Genomic DNA, 16,353 nt, shown 5'->3' on the forward strand with positions numbered 1-16,353 from the left:
GCATTATCAAGAATTAAGCACTTCGTGTAAAAATAAAGATTAAAACAAACATGGGCACTCTTCACTTTCATCTTGATTTTCAAAATGTTCTTTATTTATTACATCCCATCAAATATTAAAAAGCTGTTAATACATCGAGATTATTGATGCACCAATACTCCTTCATTTCACTGAGGAGCATGTTTATTATGTTGATGATGCCATCATCTACAAGCATTTGACTGTGTTTATGAGTCAATACAAATTCAAGTTGTTGTCTCTTCTGTAACTACCTGTCTAATAGCTAGTTTTACAGTTTATACAACTGAATCCATGCATGAACAATGTGCGAGTATATTTGGGATTGAAAAAAAATCATTTTCATTAAACCTGAAAAGTGACACTTACACTGATAAACCAAAAACAAAAAAGCACAGTGAATGTAAAATGTGGGTGCTTTCCCACGAGACGGTTGTTTTTTTTTGTTTTTTTTTTTTGTTTAGCATCGGATAACAATGACACATTTTGATAAACTACTTCTAACACTGAATCTTTCACAGCATTGAAAGGAATGTTAGCAAATAAAATAACTCATCGCAATGCTGATAAGGTTTCTTCTTTGTTATAATTCATCACACAACTTTTACTTAGACACAAATAATGGCTAGATGTTCAAGTTTCTAGCTCAAAATGTGCAGCCTGTTGTCTTATTCACTGTCCCCCACAGCCACCAGTGCTGCTTTAGCTGCACCAAATGCTGAATCGCTAGCATTGCCATGAACAAGCTCCATATGTTCACCTAGAGTGTCTTCCAGCCTTTTGTGGACCAGAGAATTTTGAGACAAAACTGAACCAGAGGCAATCACTCTACTTACTCCATGCTTAGCCAATAATTCTGGAGACATCAGATGAAAAATGTTGTCCACAATGCCCTCTGAAACTGCTCTGAAAATTGCACCAAGTGAAGCATTACATGGACTGATCCCCAAGACCTGAGCAAGCATGTGTGGGTCGTGACGTTCTCCAAACACAGTAGGCTTTATCTGCAGGGAACCTGATGGTGAACTGGCTTTACCAAGTGACAACATTTTTTCAAGCAAGATTTTGTCAGGAATAGATTCATCCAAATCTGGAAGAATAATTTTTTTTTAAAATTGACAATGGATATTATGATAATACTAGAACACAAAACTATTTCAACAAAAAAAGATGATTATTCACTATAATAGTATTTAGTACTTCTCTTTAAAACGATAAAATTTGTAACATCTTGGGCTTACACTTTTCAAACAATTTGTTAATGCTCATGTTCACCATTGTTATTTATTCAAGAAACTAGAAAGAAATTGCCTTTACCTAAATCCTTCAGCCACTGCTTCAACGTTGAAACCAGACAATCAATAACATTGCCCCCGTTCAGTCCCGCAACAACTGCAAGTAACTTTGAATTGAAGTAAGGGACAACATCAAGTGCTGGGCAGCAGTCTGCAAAAGACTTGGCTTGACCAATGTCCTCCACAACTGTGCTGATCTGAATGGAGGTGCTGATGTTCATCACTGAAAAATAACATTACTCTCGATTATTATTTTTTATCAAATAAATCTTCCACAATTTTTAAATTGCCACAAAACTATTTGCACGTCATAATGTTATGAAAATAATCCTTTAACAGTGCCAAAATATTTTACAGCAAAGCCAAATATGAAAATAATAAAAACATTCACAGAAAACAATTCAAGAGTAAATCTGATGGGTTTTCTCATCAAAACGTTCTAAACACACAAGTGGAAGACAAAATTTACATGACTCCTGGCTCACTTGCATCTGTTGATTGCTGGACAGCAGAAAATACAGCACACTGCATGTCACCCATGGCAACTAGAACAGGTGTTCCTGCAGGCACATGATGCAAGCCTTGATGTAAATGCCCTGCCATAGTGCCAGCATTTTTCACTTCTGGTAGCATAGATACAGGAAACCCACTCTCCTTCAAGCTGTATTTCAAAAAATTTTAAGTTTTATATTTCACAATCCAGTAATTTTTTAACAACCGTCACCCAAATTATTTCATGTCTTTCTTCCACCCAAACACCTGCTACATGGATGACTTACATAAATTGATTTCATGCATTTTGTTTTCAATCAATTAAATATACTGTACCATATTGACTTTAAAAAATTTAGCTAATCAATCTGTATATCTGTTAAAATTGTTTTGGCTAAGGTACAAATGGTAATTAAATAAACCTCACTCATCATCTTTTTCACCATATTACATCTGAAAACTTTGTCTATATACACATGTGAGTGTGTGTTGCAGGCATGTTTGTACTTTCAAACTGTTACCTACATATCAAGATCCCATTTTCCAGAATGGATATTGTAGTAGCCCATGCTTGCTGCTAACTGGTTTGAAGTCACAGGTCGCTTTAAATCGCAAATGGCTGCAACCACAAAATCCATAACAGTACCAACGCAGTCAAACTGTCTCTCCTCAAGGTACTGTGGTTTATTTTTCAGCAACCAAAATAAAGTTGCACAGCCATAGCCTGTTGACACTTTTGAGGATGGATCTGGTTTGGGCAGTGAAGACAGGAACTCTAGAGTACACCTGCGATCTTGCCATGTGTACAGATTGCTAACATTGTCCAACTTGATGTTACGTGCCTGCATATCAACCCATTCCCATGCCTGTCCATGCTGCCATAACATAACACCATGCATCTGGCCTGAGATGCCAATGCACTGCACCTGAAAAAAAAAGATCAAATTTAACATAAGCTTGATATATATATAAAACAGTCTTTGAAAAACATGAACTGTCATCAGAGAGCAGAAATTATATTACAGCTTCTACTGCACACTACTTACGTGTAGTATGTAGTATAAAGACTAATAAAGATTAATCAGATTTCACAAGATAGATGGATGCATACTACATGTAACTTTGTTACCTTAACTTGGTTTTGAGTGGACAGCTGACGCATCCCAGCCTGCAATGCTGACCAAACAGCTTGTGGGCACTGTTCGGCCCCTAGGTCACCGACATCGCTGACTACTGCTGCTTGTGAGGGCGTAGTCACATTCTCTACCACCTCCCCTGATGCATCAATAATTGCGATTTTGATAGAAGTCGTGCCGATGTCTATTCCCATGGCATACGACTGTGAAGCCTTTCCTGCATCCATGTTATCAAGCTCCTGTGGTAGTCACTTCGCAAAGCACACTAGGTACAACCACCCTCGTCCAAAGACAAGTCCACAAGGCAGCCTCGCAGTTGCGTTCTCTTGCTTGCAGAAGCTGCAGCAGATATATGACAGCGCCAGTCAGTCGAATGCTTACCAAAATAGCGCTGGTTCCCTGTTTATTGACAGGCAGTATGTTTAAACTGCACGTGTGCAGAATGTCAGGCATCACTGGCACTGGGCGCGGTTACCTGTGTCTCTTCTGTCGTCCTCCTGCATCGCGATAATCCATGAGCAGGGGAGGTAACAAACCAACTAGGTTTAGCATATTTTAATACTAGGTACTTGCTAGGGCATTAAATTTATATTTTTTGCGAATGGGAATTCTAAATTAAGAATAAACACAGTTCTTCTCCTTTCGAAAATTTCGTTAGTGATAAAAGATTTATCAAGCGACTTACTTACCTCCCTTTATAAAATGGCAGACGACATTTGTACATTAATTTGTCGACAACCTACAGTTTTCTGTCTTCCTCACACATCCAGAGGGCACACAAATGTGCTAGCATTTCCAGGAAAGCACTGCAGACATCTTCTTGCTGCAGTATTTATTGATTTTATCGTTCTAAACGTTATTCTTCATCCTTAAGCTGCGGCGGAGGAAAGAAAAAAAAAGGCTTTAACTTTTGTACGTAGACTCGTGACTTATCTGTGGGAATATTAAACGTTGATGGAGTAGTCAGTTTATAAGCAAGCTCTGTAACAGACAAATTACCTGTAGTGTGCTACAGACGACAAGTGGACCCATGACACGACCCCGCAGGTTGTCACTGACATAATGACAACTGCTACGCTTTGCAGATAACAGAATGTGAGCACGCGTCTGAAGCAGCAAGGGTGTGTACGTGTGTGTTTGCTTAGTTATACTTGATAACAAAGAAAAGATGCATGAACTGTTTATTTTGGAATTGACGAGCTGATTAATTCACGACAGGGCTGCAAGCAAGGGATCAAACGATCTATACAAGTACCATGCATGCAGTTACCGCGGTGGGTGGAACAGGGAATACTTTTTTGCCCCACCCCGCTCGTCATTAAGATGTGATTTTTCACAAAATGCTAAAAAAGAAGAAGAATGGGGTGAGTGACTTGCGATGGAGATTCACATGATTCGTGGTGATCTTTCACTTTTCTTTACTGTCTCTTCTACTATTATTCGGTGATCGGGTAGGTACGTGCCGTCTAAACATTTCAGCTATCACACTTCTTTCCATCATTAGCTCACAAAAAAAAAAAAAAAAAGAATTAGGTGACCAACACCCCACTAAATACCTAATTCGAGTGTGCTTGTTTGTGATATATATTTTCTATCAGTCTGTAATCGGAAGTGAGAGGCTGAAAGGCTTATTTTTGTTAGTTTTAACTAATCGAGTTCCCAAATAGTATTCTCCACATACACATGTACATTCATGCTCAACCACAGGCATTATATTAGCTCGTGTATGTACACAGCTTAAAAGTAAAACACAAATTGTCCAATACTATAGTTTTTTTTTTCAAGGACAAGGAGTGTATTGTACTATTGTTAACACATTAAAACGACATTTATCTACAATACACAATCTTTACGTCACTAACATACGAGTTTAGAATTGTCTGGGAAGCGGAGAGCTTATTAGTGGTTAGAGCAATGGAATACTCCACGGTGACGTGACGGGCTAACGGTGCTTCTAGCCCAAGTTCTGCTGGGTGCTGGCCCAAAGGCGATCTTCGGGAGATTTACATGTGACTCAGGCAGGTCTTCTTCCCTTGGTATCCCGGACCTCAGTAAATTTCCTACCTCGTTCCCGCCAAAACCTACTGGTGAACCAGGTTCACCATACACTTTCTGTCACAGTTAACCCTTTCCCATCTAATGTTCTCATCCATTCTTCCATACATTCAACATACACTTGCAGTACGTATAAGTCGCAAAAGGGTTCAAATACTCTCAAAACCATGGAGGTGGACTGGTCTTTGACACAGCATGGGTAATGAAACGGGCATTGCCCTGCCGAAAGCTGGTCTAGAGATAAGTGATATTTCTAACACCACACTCTCCGACAACCTTGACTACACAACCTTGGCCTTTTTATACGTACCTTTGTTTTACTGGTGTGTCATGAAAAGTGATACAAGAGATGGGCGTTGTTCGAGAGCTATGTATGGCGTAAAACACTTTAACTTCCAGTCTCTCTCTCTCATCCGCCTCTATCGACAGTCACGGAACAGAAAGGAGAACAACATAATCAATACATACTGCCAGACAATGTCTTCATTACTTTCTTGGAAATATTCCAGTTCGTATTGTTGTCTGCCCTAAGATGAGTGACCTGGCGAACACACTATGCTTTTACTAAAACAAAAATTGTCTGCAATTTTATGAAGAGGGATAATGAGCTCTCATTATGTTCGTAATGACCATATTTATTTGAGCGTGCTAGCTTCTGCCGATGATTTCGTGCGCCTTTCATTGCAGCATCAATTATTTAATTGCGACTGATTTGGACTAATGCATTCCATGGTGTGCAAGCATCCGGTCTGTGAGTATCAGCCACTGTTGCTGACTCACATACCTTTCTGAAATCGATCTTCGGAAAAAATGCAGACTTCTTGCGTTTGCATGAAACATGATTTGTCATTTTATCAGAGACACATGCACTTATCAGAAATGTAACTAGAAGAAAGGTAAGGCGACGCTTCAGTCAAAACTTGGTGACAACAGTTCAGTCAAGATGTGGAGGTGACACTGGTCAAGTCAGAGAGGTGACAATTCAGTCAATAATAACAGTTGTCGAAACATCGGTCAAGACACTCACAGAGGCGACAGTTCAGTCAATACATGACAGTTGTCAAACATCGGTCAAGACACTTACAGAGGCGACAGTTCAGTCAATACATGACAGTTGTCAAACATCGGTCAAGACACTCACAGAGGCGACAGTTCAGTCAATACATGACAGCTGTCAAACGTCGGTCAAGAGATGTCCTTATACGGGGGACACAGCCTACGATGTATTGATATTTCAGTCATGTCACACTGTACCAAGGTTTATGACTAAATATGGACCTACATAAAAAAGTTGTTTTCAATAAACTTTTATTAAGGAAATGAAAGTTTCTGCACTTTAGATGTTTTCTGCATTTTTTATACGTGAAGGTGAAGGGGGATGTTTTATGGATGCAGCGGCCTTTTTCTGTATAATTTAGAACAAAGTGGGTCGGAACATAATCTGTTTGTTATGAAATGATTTTCGAAGTATCAACTGAAAAAATCCTATTTTTTTATAGTTTCCTTTTATATATTATTCGGTTAAAACAACCAAAATTGCTATAAAACTAAGAGAGAATTCGTCTTTAAGGAATTCAGACTTGACCATATTTTAGTTAATTGGTACTTTTAGAAATCGTAATGATAAGTGTTCCCTGAATAAAGTCACTATATTTTCATCTACTTAAATCCAGTTTGATTGTGTGTGTGTGTGCATTAAAGGTAGGTAGGAGGGCAGGATGGTTGGTCGACTGTTTGGTTTTTAAGTTGTACCAGCATCTCAGTCTGTATCAAGGCCAGGAGAGAGAAAAGAGAGAGAGAAGTGCATTCTCCCCTTAACCATCCTCTTCCTTTTCGGATTGAAGTTTTTCCTGTCACAAGCCCATATTTATGACAGACAGTTCTTTGTGTCACTTGATTTGCGACATAAATCGAGGCTAGTAAAGATTTCCACAACCGCAACCGAAGCTTTTAATAAGATGAAGAAGTTTTGATACGTTAAAATTTCAAGTTCCGCACAATTTTGTTTCGCCTGACACAAACAAAAAGACAGTTGTTGTTGATTTATGACAACCAAAGTTTCAAATAAACTGTAGAGTATTGTTATAATATGCACTAGCAGGTACAATAACCTCTGTTGCTTTGTAAGAATGGAGTGGGAGGTAAAGGAGAGGAAGGGGCACAAAAGGGCAGCGAAACCTGAAGGATGAGAATGTGTGTAAGTGTGCGCGTACGCACGCTTTTGATTATACATCTTCAGTGTTAGTTTGTAGGGTTGTGTGAATAGTTTTTCCCATCCTAGCAAAACTACTTTCACCATCGACAACATTCGTGTACTAGGTTGGATCCGGTGGGTGCATTTGTTCCAGAGTCTTTTTATATTGATGTTTGTTTCAAATTTTTAAACAATATACACACAAAAGATGCCATTTCAGATGGTACCATATGGGAAAGAAACCGACTAACACCGTTGGTTAGTTGGTTTATTTAGTAGGAAAGTGCTTCCACCTTGCGGCGATTTTGCACTATAGGGGTAGAAAATCCCCGACGCCCAGCCCTGTGGACAGGTGGAATAACGGCAATGTTTATCTCTCCTTCAATAGAAACTTCTTGCGCTCGCTATCTGGTGTGGACCGAGCGTTTACAAACAGGATATAACTACCCCTTTCTAGACTTATCTTCTTCTTTGACGGTAGTTGTGGTAGTATCGGTGGTAGTAGCACTGGTGGTGGCGGAGGTAGCAGCAACAACATTCTTAGTGCTAGTTGTACCACCAGGTAATATTCGTACTGAGCATCGCTAGATACCTTTACTAGTCCATTAATTAATTTGATCAGAGTTAGGACGTTCAGTGTTTTTTTTTTCCTTTTTTTTTCTTTTTTTTTTTTTTTTCATAAGCAGAACTTTAGTGGCAGTTGTACTGGGGTGATGCCACTAAAAACCTCAACTAATAATTGTACATTTTGCTGCAAATTGTGTGTGTGTGTGTGTCCTTGCGCGTTGAGTACTTTATCCGTTCTTTGTTTTGCTAATAGCAGGAACACCCGCTAGAAACTTTCTTTTAATAACTTTCTTCTTCTTCTTCTTCTTCTTCTTCTTCTTCTTCTATATCATTTCCTTTTCCTTCCATTAAACATATTTATCAGGCAGAGCAAATATTCTCGATACAAGAGCATTAAAACCAACTCCAGAGAATTGTATTTCAAATTATTAGTTTAGTTATTACAAGAAACTGATTTTTTTTAAATCTGAGCGAATAACAAGTGAACAAATACCCCTGTGCAAGATACAAACACCCACGTGTACACATTATGTAAGGGGTGTGTGACGTCATTCATAGGTAATTAATTAGCTTTTTCCTTTGGCCATAGCCTTGATGTACTTATTTTTCAACACAAAGCCACAGCTTTCAATTTTATGAGCGTGTTGTTTCAAAACTCTGTCTCGTGGCTAGGGAGCAAAATGACCATTTCTAGGTCCGCGGGGGCTTGTGTCTGGAAACCCATCTAGTCACTCACCTAAAATAAGTACTCGAGGTGTCGAGGAAAGTACAGGTGCTAGAAGAAGAGCATCCTTGGTTCACAAAGTATACATGCAGCACGATGATGACCAAAAAATCACTAGAGTATATATTTCTCTGTCTCGAGAGCGAGAGGAAGGTCCCTCTATGAATGGATAAGTAAAGGGCTGATTGGGAGGGGTAGAGGGTTTGGACCTGTAGGGTAAACGGAACCCTATTCCTGACTGATTTTTATTTCTTTCTTGAGGTCAGAACAAGTTCTGCAAAGGAACCATGCAGGCGGAATCGTCTCAATACCGAAAGTCAAGTCGACCCAGGCCTAAAAGACGAAGTCACCTATGACAGGAGTAGCTATTAACGGCAAATATTACCAACAGACTCATACGTTGTTTGAACAAGTTCAGCCACTATATCTTACCAAACGAAAATTACCATTCGTCAATACACAATCAAAGAATGACTCGCACAATAACGCATAAACGCAATGTTCTCTTGAATCATTGGGATTTTTAATGAAAAAAAAAGCCTATGTAGTCATTATTCTTTCTTTAGGGGCTCGTACTAAATGTATATTTGCAGACGTTTGGTTAAAATCTCTCTCTTAAACTTGATTTTCTCTAAATTAATTTTTTAAAAGGCTTTGGTCGTCATTACTCTTTAATTAGAAGTTATTAATAATTGTATACACAGACGTTTGGTTAACATGAAACGGTGTCACTGTCCGGACATTCATTTAGCTTGGGTCTGGTCCATGACTTGCGATGTTGCGATGATGTGGTCTAAGGTGGGGCGATATATGGTCCACATAGTCGGGGCGACACGGCTCATGGTTGTCTCTGTACTTGCACACATCAGTCTATTTTTAGAAGTCACGTGTTTGTAGTAAATGTAACAGTGTATATATATTATTACATTCCAATTATTACAGAAAACTTCAGGGCATAATTTTAGTAAGTGCCTGGCATCATTATTCCTTTAGGGATTGTCCCAAGACGACTTGGTTGTACTGTCTTTATGACTTGAATAAAAATACTGTAGTAGAGTTACAGTAGCTAGCGCCCTGTTGGCGAGTTTAATCAGATGACAGTGACTGCAGGGCGGTGTCACTAAGATTCATTCTGTAGCCAAGTACATCAAGTACATCCAGGTGACATTGTGTATAGTGGCCGTAGTAAAGGTGTGTTTCAGTGACTATTGTGAGATGACACTGGTTATAGTGCGATGACTGAGGCGACACTGTGACTGGACGTTGTAACGATCGCAGAGTTGCACTGTTCCAGTCTCACAATCGAGAAACAGGAAATTGTCAAAATAAGCAGCTAAATGTAACAACAAAACAAATTACACCCACAAAGGATGCGGAGGCAGGTGAAAACGAAGAATGTGAGGAGAGCCATCCCAAATCACTCGTCACTCGAGGACGACACGTTAGCACTGCCCGCCCTACCACCACCACCACCACCACCTGCAATTCCTCCCTCCCCACGTGCCCAATGCCGCCATGTCACGACACTCGCGGGAAGTGCGAGAGAATAAAAGAAAGGTTGTCGTCGTCGTCAGTCTGTGTCCGTCACATCGACGCAGAGACTACATCACCATGATGTCCCTGATGAGGATGGCGCTGCTGCTCCTGTCGTCCTGGCTCGTCTGCCACTCCATCGTCAGCACCGTCCCTGCTGTCTCCTCAGCCACCCGCATCTACAGTCGCAGGCACTCGTCCGCACACCGAGACCGCCGTGATGCTGTCCCGTTACAAGATGAGGACTACTCAAGGATCTCCGCTGACTACGAAGCAAATTCTCAAGAGTTGCCAGGTAAGTACTTGTGCCTTTGTTGCGGCCCTATGCTCCTCGAGGAGTAGCAAGGAATAAATTAAACATGTGCCCTCCGAAGTTGTTGGTTTTTTATCTTCTTTTTTCTTTTTTTTTTTTCTTTTTTTTTTTTTTTAAAAACATATACATAACAGCTGTCCATAAACTCCGTGTGCAATTTAAAATAGTAAGTGATAGAAAGAACTCGTTAAATGAATCAGAAAGCTTGATGTAGTAAGTCTTTTTGGTAATTACAAGTTTGAAAAATTGAACATAAAAATTACTTATTTTTCAGAATCACTTTTGACCCATGGCTTCGAGTAATAAGCCATTTTATTTTATTTTTTGATAGCTATTTAGAAATGCTACAAAATTAGTTTATTCCTCAACTTGAACAATTAGGACTGATGGAGAATACAGTGTTTCTATAAGACGGTGCTCCTTGTCACGTTGCTTTGCATGTCAGACAGTTTCTACAGGAACAATTCTCTAACAGATGGATTGGAAGAGGTGGACCATGTGCTTGGCCTCCACGTTTTCCAGATTTGACTCCATTTGATTTCTTTTTATGGGGACACGTGAAAACTTATTGTTATTCAACGAGATCTCAGTCTATACTTGCATGACTTAAGCTAGAATAACTGATTTGATTGCTAGTATTTTTGAAAATCACCTTGAAAATGTTTTCCGAGAACTACAGAATAGTATTACCCTTTATATTAGAAATAATGGTGGACATGCTAAAAAATAACAAGAACAAAAAACATTATTTATTGTTTCTACATTTATTGCTTTTTACAGATTCTTTCCATCACATATGCAAAGTTACAACTATTCTAAATTGCACACGGACTTTTATAGCAATCCTGCATATATATATATAAAGTTATTGTGTTCATCCAGCCAGTATAACAAAATTTCAGGGTTTTTTAGCATAATGTGTGCGCAGATGGTGAGTTCGCCCGTCGGTGGGTTATTCCCCGCATTCTAATTAACAAATCCCTCCCTGTCTCCCTTAAAAATTCACATTTTGAACAACACCAAGAGCATCTCTTGGAATCGAGACTCAGCATGTTGCAGCTGTTTTAGAAATCAACTTTTCAAAATATATTTCTACTTTAGTCATATTCTGATTAATAGTACTGCACATTAGATATGAGTGTTTTGAGCGTGCAATGCTCAGCTTTATTTATTTATTTTGTTTGGCTGTTTAATACCTGCCGTAGGTGAGGCTCCCCAAAGCCGTTCTCCATCTGCACGATCCCGACTTAGCAGGGACCCCGCTCGTCAGATGGGCATTGAAGTCCAAGTCCGAGATGATGAAGGAGACACAGACTACCAGGGTAATACAGGCACCCAGGATAGCAGTAGTCGTCTGCAGTTGTTACAATCACGATCTGTGCAGGCTGCAGGTCACGATAATGCACATTCATGTCTAAAAGTAGCAGTCACACATACTGCTGCATGTAGTGTAATCTTTCGATCTGCTTCTTGTGTGTGTTTTAACTATGTTAATCAAGCAATTGGTAAAAGATAATTAAATTCATTAAGTTTTTAATTATTCCTGTGCTCAGTTGCTCACGCGGGTTCAGTCGACCCTCGACTGCTTGACAGACCTTCCCCGGACTGGGATCCCGCCAGGATGGGAAGTTCGTCACCTACCATTTCGTCTCATTATGATAACAGCGGTATGTATCAGGTGATCGTGTGTAGTTCTATGTCTGGATATGTGTACGGATGTTCTGTGTATGTGAACCTTGTAAAATCACATTTTGAACAACACCAAGAGCATCTCTTGGAATTGAGACTGCGTGTTGCAGCTGTTTTAGAAATCAACTTTTCAAAATATATTTCTACTTTAGTCATGTTCTGATTGATAGTACTGCACATTATAAATGAGTGTTTTGAGCGTGCAATGCTCAGCTTTATTTATTTATTTTGTTTGGCTGTTTAATGCCTGCCGTAGATGAGGCTCCCCAAAGCCGTTGTCATGAACCCGCCGGGTTCAAGCCAGAACAACAGGGCGAAGCGGAGTAGATAATTATAGGTGGACGACGATCAGGGGAAACGGACGACAGGCCGCCTTGACTTAAGGAGGCGATCGAGGCCCAGGGTCGGGGGTGTAAGATGGTGCAGTTAGGGGAATAGCTCAGTAGGCAGTAGTTCCCTTAGTGTTAGAGCGATAGCGTCAGGGCCGGGTGGATTTGGTGGTGAGAAGTCACGTGTTCTATTAGTATATAGTTTAGGGTAGATGTGTTGTCTGGACTTTTTCCCTCGTCTTCCAGCAGAGACGTCGCTCTCTGGGTGATCTTTCAGTCGCAGGCAGCAGGTCTGAGAAAGAGAAGACCGTTCCGTTTAGAACTGGCACTTGCGGTCTGGTTGTGTAGAGAGGAGAGAGTGTGGTGTAACTAAGAGGCCGATTCTCCCAAGCGAGGGCGCTAACTGCGTCCGGCAGCAAGACTTGCGAGGCAGCGGCTGGTAGACCCCACCGTGCCACCGGTCCAGTTGTCGTCGTCGCCAGAGAACAGCAGACAAGTTATTTCCACCTTTGAGAATCGTCGCTGCAGTCCATTGCCGAGGGCAAGTGTTGCGGGGCAGCGGCAGGAAATCTTTCAGTAGGCAGAGTGTTTGCAGCCAGTTGTACTCATCTTCAAGAACAAAGGGCAAGGTAGCCGAGAGGTGCTATCAGTGCCAACGAACAGGGACAGTTCGTGTTCGAGGAAGACCTACTATATTCCAAGACTGTGAATTGTGGGTCAGGGACGGACCGCGTGTCCGGACATATGTGCAGATACTGACGTAAGACCAAATTATCTCCTAAATCTATTATTATGTAATTGTTTACATGTCAACAAAATTTGCTTTTCTGTTTTAATTATAATTATATAATCTGTGCAACTGCCTTGTCAGCTGTGGTTGCGCACGCGGGTGAGTGCGACTGATAGTCACTACACGTGCGGACATGTGAACAGGCGGGTGACTGAGTGTGAGGGAGAAAGTCGGGTGGAGCGAGCCGACTAAAGTGACTGCTTCGTGTGTGTGTGTGTGTTGTTAACTGTGTTAATTGGTAGGAGGTAATTAAATTCATTAAGTTTTTAATTATTCCTGTGCTCAGTTACTCCCGCGGGTTTTGTCGACCCTCGAGGGCCTAACAGACCTTCCCCTGTCTGGGATACCGCCAGGATGGGAAGTTCGTCACCTACCACTTCATCTCTGTTTGATAACAGCGGTATGTATCAGGTGTGTGCGTGTGTGTGGTTCTATGTACTGTGTATGTGAACCTTGTAAAATCACATTTTGAACAACACCAAGAGCATCTCTTGGAATTGAGACTGCGTGTTGCAGCTGTTTTAGAAATCAAATTTTCAAAATATATTTCTACTTTAGTCATATTCTGATTAATAGTACTGCAAATTATAAATGAGTGTTTTGGGCGTGCAATGCTCAGCTTTATTTATTTATTTTGTTTGGCTGTTTAATACCTGCCGTAGGTGAGGCTCCCCAAAGCCGTTCTCTGTCTGAACGATCCCGACTTACCAGGGACCCCGCTCGTCAGACGGACATTGAAGTCCAAATCCGAGATGCTGGAGGAGACATAAACTACCGGGGTAATACAGGCACCCAGGATAACAGTAGTCGTCTGCAGTTATTACAGTCACGATCTGTGCAGGCTGCAGGTCACGATAATGCACATTCATGTCTAAAAATAGCAGTCACACCTACTGCTACATGTAGTGTAATCTTTGGATCTGCTTCTTGTGTGTGTGTGTGTGTTAATTGTGTTAATCAAGCAATTGGTAAAAGATAATTAGTTTTAATTATTCCTGTGCTCAGCTGCTCACGCGGGTTCAATCGACCCTCGACGTCTTAACAGACCCTCCAGGTACTGGGATACCCCCAGCAAGGGAAGTTCGTCACCTACCAGTTCCTCTCATTATGATAATAGCGGTATGTATCAGGTCTGTGTGTTAAAACAGCAACTGTGTTAATCAAGCCAGCGGTGGAAGACGATTAAGTTTGTTAAGGATTCAATCATTTGTGTGTTCAGTTGGTTGTCATGTCTTGTCACCAATACTCAACTCAGATTGTAACGCATAGACATAACATTTATTAGGATGCAAACTTCATCGACTGTCCCCCGGCTCATCTCATCTCTCACGGTCCAACTGTCTCCCCAGCTTCCCACCTCTTTAGACTCTAGATACAAATCCAGATACAGACAGGGTCATAGGTCACCACTGTCTAGACTCTAGACTATCTAAATATCGTCCTTTCTCTAGGATACGTCACTGGTCACTCGAGTTTACGCGACCCTCGACGACGTAACAGACCTCAACGTTACTGGGACAACCAAGGGATGGGAAGCCCGACTAACACCGGTATGTATCGGTGTGTATGTCTGGATAGATCATTCTAAGTCTGGTAAGTGTATCTCTTGGAACTGAGAGTCTGCGTGGTGCAGGTTCTTGAGAAATTCACTTTTCAAAATATGTTTCTGCTCGAGATCATAGTCTAATTAATAATAAAGTATATTGGTGATGAGATCTTTCTTTTCTTGCGTGCAATGCTAAGTTTCTTTTCTTCCATTTATTTTGGCTTATTTGTTTGATATCTGCCGTAGATGAGGATTCCCGTCGGCCATCTTCCCCCTAGACAACCGTCTGGAATACCATTCGACAGACAGGGCCGTCGAGAGCCATCGCTGCCTCGGAACAGATGACTAAGAAGACCTTTCCAGGCCTAAGCATTAAATTGTGATCGTATATCAGCTTTTGTTAAGTATAAGTATGCGTACAAGTGTCAACTGCCTTTATCTACATTTAATAACTCAATATCGTTAGCGAAGTGACCGAGGAAATGCACACAACATGAGCTCAACATCACAACATGCTTTGTAGATGTTCTTCGCTCGGCCAAGACAAACTGGAAACAATGAAAGAAAATGAAATAAATTTGTTAATGCTGATGCCTGATCTGTGTTGTCTTTGTTATCTGAAGAACTCGAACAATCACACTTAGGTTTAAATCTACCACTACCACTCACCCGTCCACACTCAAGAAAAGGTCGTTCTCACAAGAACGACAGAAGACTAAGGTAAAGCACATTGATGACCATGATTAAGCTGGTTAAAATCTTAGGTGGAAGCCTCTGTGGTCTGAGAAATGAGAGGAGTTCATCTGCGCGAAGTCTCTCTGTTTCGTGATGCAGTTCTGATAGAGAAAATCGCAATCACTTCCATGTCAAGCAAATGCCACCACATTCAGAACAATAACTGTATGTCACAAAAGTATAATTTAAATTAATGTTTAGGTCTTACACACCCGGCGAACAGTAACTACACTTCTCAGATGAATTCCTGCATGTATACATTTCTAACTAGAGAAGGGTTAAGCAACTCTTGAAGCAAGGCACAGGCTGACGAAAGATGTACTGAAAAAAGTGTTAAAAGATGTCGCGAAGGAAGGGACGAATGTTTTGTATTAGAGCCATTGCATGGGCGGTGGCTATGAAGTTGGAGTAAGTCGTTTGTGCAGGACAAAATGGAGAAGTCAATGAGGAGTCTTGTTTCCAAAGTTATGAGACGATGCCCAAACCCCTCGGAGACTATTTGTGTTTCTTTACCATGTCCCCTTTGTCACTGCGTTGTGACTACGGTTACGAAATCTGCACGGTTTATACTGTTGGACACGAGCTCACCATTGCCTCAGGAGGACGACTTACCTATGCTTCATAACTACGGCCCCAGCAGCCCCGTGAGCTTGTCTTTCGTTGTTGGGTTAAAAGCTTGACCCCCAGGGTAGACGGCACCACATGACTAACACTCATAGTAGACGACACCACATGCCTGACATTCAAGGTAGAAGGCACCATGTAACTGCCTCACCTTTTGAACTTTTTTCTTGAATACGGTAGAGACAGCAATAATTCATATAAAATTTAAAAAAACTCAGCCTATGCAATGTTTCATTACTGAAAGTCCACCATATGGAAAGATATTACAGAGATATCATAGGACCGACAGATGGGATTTATTATGAAAACCATA

The 16,353-nt window shown here is 40.8% G+C and overlaps 2 protein-coding genes across 7 annotated transcripts; one reads left to right on the forward strand and one right to left on the reverse strand.

Moving 5' to 3' along the window:
* Positions 1–72: 72 nt before the first annotated feature.
* On the reverse strand, positions 73–4,081 carry LOC112561262 (sedoheptulokinase-like). Of its 4 annotated transcripts, none has more exons than XM_025233631.1 (6): positions 3,941–4,081; positions 2,935–3,280; positions 2,331–2,731; positions 1,799–1,974; positions 1,336–1,536; positions 73–1,108 (listed from the first exon to the last, which is right to left on the reverse strand). In XM_025233631.1, exons 2-6 carry the CDS (start codon positions 3,166–3,168, stop codon positions 687–689), a joined length of 1,434 nt encoding a protein of 477 aa, XP_025089416.1. In that variant the 5' UTR covers positions 3,169–3,280; positions 3,941–4,081; the 3' UTR covers positions 73–686. The 4 variants fall into 4 exon arrangements, with proteins under 4 accessions (XP_025089416.1, XP_025089415.1, XP_025089417.1 ...); XM_025233630.1 differs by lacking the exon at positions 3,941–4,081 and adding an exon at positions 3,631–3,770; XM_025233632.1 differs by lacking the exon at positions 3,941–4,081 and adding an exon at positions 3,417–3,466.
* LOC112561264 lies at positions 3,652–15,295 on the forward strand. Of its 3 annotated transcripts, none has more exons than XM_025233636.1 (10): positions 3,652–3,769; positions 4,160–4,305; positions 8,743–10,309; positions 11,533–11,649; positions 11,881–11,994; positions 13,422–13,535; positions 13,798–13,914; positions 14,141–14,254; positions 14,587–14,685; positions 14,928–15,295. In XM_025233636.1, the coding sequence occupies exons 3-10, from the start codon at positions 9,997–9,999 to the stop codon at positions 14,957–14,959; spliced, it is 1,020 nt and encodes a 339-aa protein (XP_025089421.1). In that variant the 5' UTR covers positions 3,652–3,769; positions 4,160–4,305; positions 8,743–9,996; the 3' UTR covers positions 14,960–15,295. The 3 variants fall into 3 exon arrangements, with proteins under 3 accessions (XP_025089421.1, XP_025089419.1, XP_025089420.1); XM_025233634.1 differs by having other exon boundaries at positions 3,713–3,853; XM_025233635.1 differs by having other exon boundaries at positions 3,713–3,853; positions 8,748–10,309.
* The last annotated feature ends 1,058 nt before the right edge of the window (positions 15,296–16,353 follow it).

This window comes from Pomacea canaliculata, linkage group LG4 (genome assembly GCF_003073045.1).
Source record: "Pomacea canaliculata isolate SZHN2017 linkage group LG4, ASM307304v1, whole genome shotgun sequence".
Taxonomy (NCBI): domain Eukaryota; kingdom Metazoa; phylum Mollusca; class Gastropoda; order Architaenioglossa; family Ampullariidae; genus Pomacea; species Pomacea canaliculata.

Excerpts from the sequence above, each read along its gene's own strand:
- LOC112561264 (XM_025233636.1), top strand. The coding sequence starts at position 9,997 with ATGTCACGACACTCGCGGGAAGTGCGAGAGAATAAAAGAAAGGTTGTC. Across the intron at positions 11,650-11,880 it reads AGGAGACACAGACTACCAGG|TTGCTCACGCGGGTTCAGTC; the intron begins GTAATACAGGCA and ends TCCTGTGCTCAG. Across the intron at positions 13,915-14,140 it reads AGGAGACATAAACTACCGGG|CTGCTCACGCGGGTTCAATC; the intron begins GTAATACAGGCA and ends TCCTGTGCTCAG.
- LOC112561262 (XM_025233631.1), bottom strand. The coding sequence starts at position 3,168 with ATGGATGCAGGAAAGGCTTCACAGTCGTATGCCATGGGAATAGACATC. Across the intron at positions 2,732-2,934 it reads CCACTCAAAACCAAGTTAAG|GTGCAGTGCATTGGCATCTC; the intron begins GTAACAAAGTTA and ends TTTTTTTTTCAG. Across the intron at positions 1,109-1,335 it reads GCAGTGGCTGAAGGATTTAG|ATTTGGATGAATCTATTCCT; the intron begins GTAAAGGCAATT and ends TTATTCTTCCAG.